Source organism: Grammomys surdaster, unplaced genomic scaffold (assembly GCF_004785775.1).
Source record: "Grammomys surdaster isolate TR1022 unplaced genomic scaffold, NIH_TR_1.0 273, whole genome shotgun sequence".
Taxonomy (NCBI): domain Eukaryota; kingdom Metazoa; phylum Chordata; class Mammalia; order Rodentia; family Muridae; genus Grammomys; species Grammomys surdaster.
The window spans coordinates 1239274-1249674 of NW_021604714.1; the positions used below are offsets into that span (position 1 = coordinate 1239274).

At 48.3% G+C, this 10401-nt stretch overlaps 1 protein-coding gene across 7 annotated transcripts in view; it reads left to right on the forward strand.

Annotated features, from left to right (window-relative positions):
• Ascc1 (activating signal cointegrator 1 complex subunit 1) overlaps window positions 1-7015 on the forward strand; it is a 98411-nt gene extending 91396 nt beyond the window's left edge. For 4 of the 7 annotated variants that reach the window (XM_028776774.1, XM_028776776.1, XM_028776775.1 and 1 more), the window contains exon 10: window positions 3306-3548. In XM_028776774.1, the coding sequence (XP_028632607.1) occupies window positions 3306-3440 (135 nt within the window). In that variant the 3' untranslated portion in view covers window positions 3441-3548. Of the gene's footprint in view, window positions 1-3305; window positions 3549-4992; window positions 5115-6716 lie in introns of those variants that run through there. The other 3 variants (XM_028776777.1, XM_028776778.1, XM_028776773.1) reach the window with 1 other exon arrangement.
• Window positions 7016-10401: the final 3386 nt, after the last annotated feature.

A 10401-nucleotide genomic window follows, 5' to 3' on the forward strand; every position in this document is an offset into this window, starting at 1 on the left:
ATGCAGCTGAACATGGCAGAGGGTTATTGCATGCAGCTGAACATGGCAGAAGGTTATTGCATGCAGCTGAACGTGGCAGAGGGTTATTGCATGCACCTGAACGTGGCAGAGGGTTATTGCATGCACCTGAACATAGTGGAGGGTTATTGGGTACAGATAAACAAGGAGGACTGGTTTATTGTATAGAGCTGGATCAGGGGGACAGGTTCAGCTACTCTTGGTAGGAAAGTGTCCATCAGGGACAGTCTTCAGGCTGCTTCAGGGATGTGAGGGTTGGGGAGAGAGCCATAGTGGACGTTGTTTGCACACTGTCAGAGCTCACGGTTGGTCCCCTAGGAAGGTCTCCTCCTTAGCTGAAGCTATGTATGGAGTCCTTGGCATGGCCATGCCTCTGTCAACACATTCACTCAGGACTTCTGTCACTCAGGGCTTCCTCTGCTCCCTGTAGTCATGGTCTTCTGAGCGTGGACAGTCACAAGATGTGTTGTATTCTCATATTGTCACAAAGAACGTTCTTTGTCTCCGATTCGGGAAGTGAGTCTCCCCAGGGAGTATCTTAGGACCCACTTCTTGGGAGAAGGGCCATGGGAGGAAAAGCAATCATTCTGCTCCCTTAAGTACAAAGTGCTATTTGTGAGTTGGCCTGTCCAGAACCATCAGCTGCTGTGAGCCCTTGGTCAAGCTCATGCTGAGCAGTAGGTGAGGGTGAGCGTAGCTTCTGCTTCTCGAGGGGAGAGGATGCAATGGGCAGTGCCTGCGGTGCCTGTCGTGTCTGCCATGCCTGCGATGCCTGCTCAGGAGTTGGCTTCTGCAGTCGGTGCTGGTGCTGCCTTCACTGTTAATGCCATTTATGGTTCAGCTTCATCTTTTAGCATAAAATCTTGTCATGAATGAGTTCATAACAATTTAAATGGACAAGTGAACACTATCATAAAGTCAAAAGAAACAATCAACAGCTCTTTACAAACAGATTTCAAGGACATACTTCTAATCCATAACGGAGGGTTCATTCCCTGATATGTGAAGACTAACAATTCCGTTTTAAAAAGAGGACGTTTGTAACATTCTTTATGGTAACATGCTTCTACGTGTCTAACAGCGCTCCAGAGATCATGTCTAATCCATGCTTACAACATACAGACTGGCCTGACACGTGACAGCTGGAGAGACAACCACAGTGACACACGGCTGGGTGGAATATGTCTGTGTGTGGCCATGTGCAGGTGCCTGAGGAGACCAGACAAGAGCGGGTCTTCTCAAAAATGCTCTGACACCTCCTGGGCCTGCGTGCAGTGGTTTCCGTGTCTCCTCCACACCCAGAGTGTTCCCTCTGTCTGTCCTTCCTCTGCTTCCCATTGCTCTAGCCTTTCCAAGGCTTCTGTCTCAGCTGAGCTGGCCTCCTGCATCCAGCTAATCTCAAGTAGACTCTCACCAGCCTGCACGAAGACCTTCAGAGGCTCCCTCTGGCTAGCATGAGGTCTAGCTCGTGAACCTGACCTGGGGGGGGGGGTGCTCCGTAATCTATTTGTCTCTCCTTAAGTCTTTCTTGCTGTAACTTTCAGGACCCCTCCAAACATCCAAACTGCCGGACCCTGCTCACCACACTCACCTCTGCCTCTGAGCCCCGCACCCTGTCCCGCACATGCCCCGAGGTCCAGCTCAGTTCTGGTCTCCTCTGGGTGGCCTTGCTTGTACTCATCCCTCAGTGCCCAGCCCAGAATATCTGACCAGATCACCCAAACGTTGGAAACGGTTTTGTTGGCTGCTGTCTCAGAGACACATGTGGTGCAGGCTTGATGGCATTCATAGATGTTGGAAGTGAGGTTGAGCTGCTTCACATCAAGACCAGAAAGCAGAGAGTGGACAGAACTACAGGCTCGGCCGCAGCCTCCTAGACGGTGCCACAAGCTGGGGTCTGTCGTTCACAACATGGTTTAGACTCAGAGACAACAGTACCCATCCTCTCACCACACACATAACACTTGCTGTGGAGGCTTTTTGGTTTTGTTTTTGTTGAAACAGGATATCACCTAGCCCAGGCTAGCCTCAAATTTTCAATCCTTCAGCCTGAAGCTCCTGAGTGCTGGAGTTACAGGTCTTCACTTCCATCCCAGTTCTAGGGAAGCGTTTTCATTGAAGTAGAGAATGCATGTACATCACGTGGAAGCGTGCTCAGGTCTGAGGTGTCCACGTGCATGTGGAAGCATGCTCAGGTCTGAGGTAAGCAAGCAGGGACTCTTGGTCAGACCCCAGTCGCAGCCTCCACACTGCCTTCTTCTCATCTGCTTCCTGACCCTAAGACTTGGGAGTTAGAGCCATCTCATGTACCTGCACAAGATGTCCATCGTCAGTGCTAAGTGACACCCCACATCAGCAGCTGAGCCAAGAGCAGAATCCAGTTCCCAGTAGACAAGAAACAGAGAGTTCCAACAGACTCTGTAAGTTTCCACTACTGACTGGACTTTTTCTTGACAGCCAGTTAGAACTGAGATATCTTCCCACTCCCAGCTTAATTAGAGGTGATACAAGTTTTGGTAAGTCCCCTTCAGGGATTTCTTGACAATAACTTATAAATTAATTTCAGCCTACACATAGACACGTCACTCTGTCCCCTGCGTGCCTTTGCAGACAGGGTGAGGTGGTAGCAGGAGGTTTGTTGTTATTTTGCCCAGCAAATATTTACTGGTCCTCTGTAGACTACCAGGTACTGTTATAGAATATACAGAATATAGTGGGACTCGGGTCCTCCTTCCGCAGGGCTTATATTCTGATGAGTCACTAGAAATAATTGATAGCACCAACAGCAAGGCTCACGCTAAAAATAGAACAGTGACTAAGGAATAAAATAGGTGAGAAATCACTGCATGATCATCCGTCCCAAAGTCTTTCCAAGCATTCAGAGAGAATAGGAACACAGAGGTAGGAAAGGCTAGAAAAAAGGCTAGCCTGAGCTACAGACGTCTATGTGCAAAGTCCATTTGACGGGATGCTATCAAATGGCAACAGAGAAGGCAGGATCTTGGGAAAGTGAAATAAATGCCAGATGTAGAGAACAGGGGGATGTCAGAGACACCAGAAGACGCCCTGATTCTCAGTAACAGGTGACAACGTAGAGGGCATCTTTGCTGGTCTGTCTCCCTGTTCCTGCTCACTATGGTTTCTTTGTCCCACACGGGTCGGTGTGGTGGGTGATGTCATACACACATTGTCCTCACAGTCTGCACTGGCCTGGAGATTGTGAGTGTCCATGTTCCCTCCTGAGTGCTTCATTGGAATCGCATCTAGCTAACTTCATTACCACACAGGCGCTGTTTCCGTTCATCTGGCTGAGTGTAGAAAGGATTCTCCTGGCAGGAAAAACCCAGGCACGGGTAGGTCACTTCCAGCTCCTTGCTGTGATGAAGCCTTTACTTGGGACTGTGGACACAGGGAGAAGGTAGAGGACTCAAAGGCCACCAGTCCTTCCAGAGTAACTTGTAGGACATCAGAGCTTCCGATGGCTTCATTTTGTCTCCCCTTTGTCTCGTGGTTATTAGGTATTTTCTGTACCTAGAGGGCTTTGGTTTGCAAAGCTGTAAATCTGTCAGCCTTGTTTATGTGGTTTTCACTTCAAATTAATGTTCAGCAAAGGGATTAGCAGATAACTATTTCAGCCTCATTTTTTTTTTTTTTAACAAGAGTGGATATGGTTTGCACAGGCTGCCTGAGCCAGGAAGCAGAGGTAACTGTGTAAGTCACTGCAGGAGAGAGCTGGTCTCCTTTCAAAAAGACAAGAGAGTACAGCTCACAGCCTCCACGTAGATCCTCTGGGGTCAAATCGATGTCATGTTAAAGAATCAATATTTACTGGACTTTGTAAAGTTAGCTTTTAATGAACCTCCAACATTTTTCTAGGCCACTAATTGCAGGAGGAAGAGAGATGGCAGAGCCCAGAGTGGATGGGTGTGGGGGCTGATCTGACAGTGAGGAGCTGGTTGCCAGTGTGCAGAGCATCACTCCACCCGTAGATTCCTCTCGGTGCTGTTGCGTACTTGTATTGAGGCTACTTGGAGCTGGGGGCATAGCTTGGAGGCAGAGCACATGCAGAAACCCTGAGCTCAAGCCCAGGACCAGAAGGAAAAGAAAGGGGAAGGATTTCTTGGGTTCTTTCTGACTATAAAAAGAACAGTTTTTGCTTCCCTGCTGAAGGCTAGCCACTCCTCCCATCCTGGTTCTTCCCAGGCCTGACTTAGCTTCTGAGATGAGATTGGGTGTGTTCAGGGTGGCATGGTCATAGACTGCTCTCTCCCAGTCCTTCCTCAGTTCCTGGGATGAATTTCAATGTCATTTCAGATTGTGCCTTCTGAGTGTATCTCCTCGAGGTCAGGTCCTTCCCGCCCACCGATGCTCTTGAAAGCACTCAGAAGGAAGAGTGCAGTGTGCAGCAGTTCCTGGAGGATGCTGGCCTGCATTCTTGCCTATCTGAAGGGCTTCCAGAAGCATCCAAGTGTTCTCTGGCGGGGTTGTACACTTGAGTGTCCCGTACTGCACAGGGGATGGGCTTCATCTCCTGCTTACGCTGTCAATGCCAGGGTAGAGGAGTGTGTCCTGTGGGCTTTTAGGTTGCCCTAAGAAAACCTGATACTAACAGGTCTCACTTGGTCAGTAACTGAAAGTCAGAAGCCAGTAGTCACCCCCTGTGAGTGCGCGGCCCAGGCTCTTCACCGCATGTTCTTGGCGTGTCTGCTGGTAGAGACGTCTTGGCTTTGAACTTTGCAGCCTTCCTCTCCAGTGCGTTTTCCTGGGGGAGACTTTAGGACTAATGAGAAGGAGAACTGGCTGTCCCTTCTCACTCCACCCCCATCCCTCCTCCCTAGGATCATTATTCAGAATAAACACTGAGAGGAGAAACCTGGGCCAGGGGAGGCTGGGATTGTTATGGTGTGGTGTTTGAAGGCAGAAGGGACAGTGAACATTTTCATCTCTAGCTCTCTCTGATTTCTTCCTTTGCAGACATTTGAGAACTTCTACTTTGGTTCCCTGAAGCTCAATTCTATTCACATCTCCCAGAGGTTCACGGTGGACAGCTTCGGAAACTATGCCTCCTGCGGACATGTTGACTTCTCCTGATGTGGGTATGGAAAGCACTAGCAATGGAGTGTCTTCCTGAGGTGGTGAGGAAGGGAGGCTGCACGTCAGTCACGGGGGCATGGCTGTGGGAATCTGGATGATGTGCTGTTAGCTTCCTGTCAATTTGATACAAGCTGTAGGCATCTGAGAAGAGGGAGCCTCAGTGCCAAAACTGCCTCTATAAGGTTGGCCTGGAGGCAAGCCTGTGGTGGTTTCTTGATTAAAGACTGATGTGGAGAGGCCCAGCCCCCTGCATGTGGTGTCAGCCCTGGGCAGGTGGTCCTAGGATGTATAAGAAAGCAGGAAACAAGCCACGAGAAACAAACCACAAGGAACAAGCCAATAAGCCAAGCCTTTCCTGCCCAAGTTGATTTTGGTCATGGTCTCCATCTTAGTGATAGGAAGTGAATTTAGGACAGATGCTGGTTGTCTTGGGTGGTCCCTCCAAACCTTCAACTCCACATTCCTTTTGATGGTTATCCAGGGTACACAGTCTCTGCCAGAGTACTTATGGGTACCAGGAGAGCTTGAGCCCATCACGCTTGGCTTGGTTTGATGCTTTTAAATACAAGTGTGGCTCCATGCTGCCATCACTACCGCCTGTTTCCATAGAAGCTTTTTATTTTCTAAAACTGGCAGCTTTGCCCTTCAGAGCTTTCCTCATCCTTGGCTTTCCACAGCCACTGGCAACATGGCACTCTCTGTCCATGACTGTGACAGCTGAGTACCTCATGCAGCCAGAGTCTGGTGTTTGTCCTAGCCCAGTGTCCTCAGATCTGCCATGCCCTGTCATCTGACAGTCCTGTCTTCCTCTTTAAGATGGATACTGGCCACTGTATGTATGCCACACTTTGCTTACCTGTCCGTGTACCGCGGATCCTTGGGTTGTTCCCACATCTTGACTACTGTGAATAGAGCTGATCCCGACCTGGTGTGCAGATGTCCCTTCGACGCCCTGCTGTCATTTCCCTCCGTGGCCAGAGCCCTGTCCTTAGCAGTCATGGCTATGTTTATGCTGCTTGGACTGTCTGTTTTTTTTTTCTAACTTTAGTCTCTAAAACTATTTTGGGGCAGGAGCTTGGGATATATCTCAGTTGGTAGAGTGCTTGAATATTTTATATGAAACTGTGGTGAGATCCCCAGCAGCACATAGAACGTATATGGTGGCCAATGCCTGAGGTCTCAGCATGTAGGAGGAAGAGGCAGGAGGATCAGAAGTTTAAGGTCATCCTTGGCTACATAGAGAGTTCAAGGCCAGCCTGGGATATATGAGACTAAGTCCTCTCCCCCCAAACACCAAAAGAACCACAAGGGACTAGAGACCTGGGTCGGTGCATAAGAACGCTGGCTGTTCTTCCAGAGCACCCGGGTTCGATTCCAAGCACCCCTCTGGAGGCTCACAACCATCTGTAACTCCAGTCCTAAGGGATCCAACATCCTATTCTGGCCTCTACAGACCAGGCATGTAAATAGCGCCCAGACGTATAACGCATGCCAAACACCCATAACCCATAAGATAAAAAGAAACAAACATTAAAACAAACAAGTGGTAACAGCGCTGGAGTCCTGTTCTGCCACATCCCACATCTTCTCTGGTTCCTTCTCAGGAGAGCAGCGGGGAACCGTGACCGACTGAGACCATCGGGAGCCTGAAAACCTGGCAGCGTGGTGGCAGCAGGCCCTTCGGCCTCCAGTTGACTGGCAAAGGAGGGCACTCCAGCCCATGCTCCTCCCTCCTGGTTCTCATCCTCCCCCTCATCCTTGGCTTCTGTTCTTCATTCCTCACCCTCAACCCCTCCCTTCTGTGAGTCTGCTCCTCAGCCTGTGGTGTGATTGTGGGGCTGTGGAGAGTTGCTTCTCTGTGAGATGGCACAGACCATCTGCAAATAAATGAGCTTCCCAGGTGGCTGTGTTGTGCTCTGTGTGTTGGGGTGTGGCACTTGCTGACTTAGCTGTTCTTTTACCAGGGACTCACTTGTAAGTGTGTCAGGGTCTGTTGCTGCTGACAGGCAGATCTCGTAGCTCACCTCAGGGTGTTACACAGGACATGGCTCTACTTTGACCCCACCGGCCTCCCCAGCTTCTCTCCCTGCTGTTGGGTGGCCTTGTCTGTTAATTTTTTTGGGTGTCAGTTATTAATGACTTATGCCTGTAGAAATTATTGACAGTTTCATTTTGGAAACTGCCATGTGATATGTCAGATTCTCAGTTCTTAACAGAGAACTGTTATCAGATCTCAGAGTTTCTGTTCTGTACAGATTCGAGCACATACCACATGGTTAGCCATGCACTGTGTTGTTAGGCGGGTTCTCAGGCTCAGAGGGCAGTTTTCCAGAGGTGACGTGGGAAAGGCAAGGTGCTGACTAACGGAGTGCACATGAGGATTTGTGTTTTGTAGTAGTTTGTGTATTGGTAGATACTAGTAGAATTAGGATTCTTTTTTTTTTTTTAATTTTTATCTTTTGTTTTGCTTTTCTTTTTTGGGACAGTGTCTATATGTAGCCTGGCTGACTGCCTTGGAACTTGGTATGTAGACCAGACTGGCCTTGAACTCACAGAGATTTCTCTGCCCTGCCTCCACCTCCACCTCTGCCTCCACCTCCACCTCTGTCTCCTGAGTGCTAGAATTAAAGGCATGTCCACCACACCTGGTCAAATTTGAGAAATAATTTTCTTTTTACAAGCAGTAGTAGCTAATCTTAACAGAATACTCCCACTGGTCACATATTTGCACATTGACACATTGACTCAGCCTTCACAGCAGTGCACTGGACATTGTCATTGTCATCACCACCACCACCATTACCATCATCCTTATTTTTCAACTTGAGGATTAGCGGGATTAAGAGAGGTAGAGCTAGAGGGATGATTCAGTGGTTAAGAGTACTTGTTGCTCTTCCAGGGGTCCTGAGGTTGGTTTCTACACACATGTCAGGTAGCTCACAGCTGCTTATAACTCCAGCTCCAGGAGATAGGATGTCTTTTTCTGGCTTCAGTGAGTACCTGCATACATGCCACACACACACACACACACACACACACACACACACCACACACACACACAGAGACATGCATACATGCCACACAGACACAAAGACATCAATACATGTCACATGCACACAGACACACTTAAAAATACATAAATCTTGTTTAAAAGGTTAATATTTTTGCCCGAAGCCTTTGGTCTTAAAGTCTAGTTTTTGGATTGCCAGGATCCCCAAAAACCTTCTAGGAGAGGTGTGTGATGTCCAGATTAATTTTTACTTAGTGCTAAAAGTACTAAGGTATTGTGGCCGTTTTACCCTCGACGAGGCCATTGATACAAGGATGTCATTTCTCTGGGAATTAAATGTAGTGGATACTTGGATGTTTTGTGTTTTCTAGGCTGTGATAAGTTGAGGGTTGAGGCTGTCATTGTGTGTTTTTAGAAGTTAACTAGCCCATTTTTTGTTCTTAGTATTTCTGGACTCATACCAGTGATTTTCTTTTCCGCTTGCTGTTAGGAATTGTGTCCTGCCCAGACCCTGGCCCCTCCATGTTACTGTTTTTGGAGACAGGGCCTTTAAAGAGACAGTTAAATGACATGTGAGGCCATTTGGGTGGACCCAAGTCCCACTGGCCTGGAGTCCTTAAGAGGAAACTGGAGTCACTCTTGAAGAGACAGGACTAGGAGTCACCCAGAGGAAGGGCCTGTGATACCCCTCGGAAGGTGCTAACCTACAAACCATGGACAGTGGCCTCTGCAGAGACTGAACCCGAATGCTTTGATCTTGAACTTGTAGTCTCAGGAACCTGGAAAATAAACTGGCTACAGAGGCCTTTGGTCTGCGGCACTTTGTTATGGAGGCCCTCACAGACAGCTGTCGGGTGCAGAAGCTCACAGGCTACCTGTCTTCCTTTGAAGCAGACATTAAAGGGATCTGTAAAAATGGAAAACAATGTCCCCTTTTTCCCCTAATTGTGAGGGGTTTATGTTTCTCATATAATACTTTATTGTTTTGTTAATGTGAAATGGGAAGATTGTGTTTAAATAAGTGTATTTTTAAATTCTTAGCTTTATGTTCAAGCATACTAAATGCCAATGTGTGTTTGTTTCTCACACACAGAAGTTCTTGGGGGTCCTGTGTATTCTTTTGGTGTAAAAGGCTCCTGAGACCAGAAGGTTAAAAACTGTATAGTGCTGTGTTATCTTCCCTGTGGGGTCATGCAGATGAGACCGCTGTGGCTTGGATGATCCTGCTCCAAGGGCATGTGTTTAAAAGCTCAGTCGCTAACCAGTGGCGTCTATTAGGAGGGAATGGAACCTTGGGACGTGGGTCTTTCTGGAAGGAGCTAAGGGCACTTGGGGAGGTGTCCTTTAAAAAGACAGTGGGATGCCCAGGCTCCGCCCTCTTTGCTTTCCAGCTGCTCTGAGGTAGTAGGCCCCTCTGCCCCTCTTACTGCAGTGAGCTCTGCTGTCACCCAGCCAAAGCAGCAGGGACCCTCCAAAAGCACAGGACACAGTAAACCTCTCAGAGGCTCTCCCAGGTGTTTGTCACAGTGACACGGAACTAAGGGACACAAGGGTCAGTTCGGAAGGGTTTGCAGCTGTGGATCACATGATACACAAGAGTTCTACCATTGGCCTCCATCCCCAGACCAGAGCATAAACCAGATGAGCTCTCCCTGTCCACTCACATGACTCGCAATCGACAGAGAGCCGTGTTACTTTCCATGCCTGTGTAGTAGTTCTTTGTAGACACTTGTTTGTCTGAGGCGGGGGCTTGCCCTCTTACCCAGGCAGGTCTTACGTCACCTGTGTGGAAATGGCCTTCCTGTTTCAGCCCTCCCAAACCCTGGGACTACAGATTCACACAACACAGGGACCAGCTGTTGATACTGTTTTAAGTTTAACGAGCTGATGATTGATTAATAGTGTCCGAGTTCTCTAAAGGAACAGAACATATATAATATATAAATATTTACATAGAGTATATATGGGAGTTATTAGGATGGCTAACAGGCTTACAGCTATATCCAACAATAGCTGTCATGTCTACCAATGAAAAAATCCAAGAATCCAGTAGGTCTGTCCTCAAGGCAAGATGTCTCAGCCCGTCTTCAGTACACACCAGAATCCCAAAGAAGTCGGCTGGGATCCCAGTGAAGTAATGGACTTGCCAGTGAGAGCAAGGAGAAGACATGTAAAGCCATGTCTTTACATAGGCTGCCCATAAGGTGTGGCCCAGATTAAAGTTGTGTCTTCCCACCTAGAAAGATGCAGCTACAAAGTAGGTCTTGCCACTTCAAATA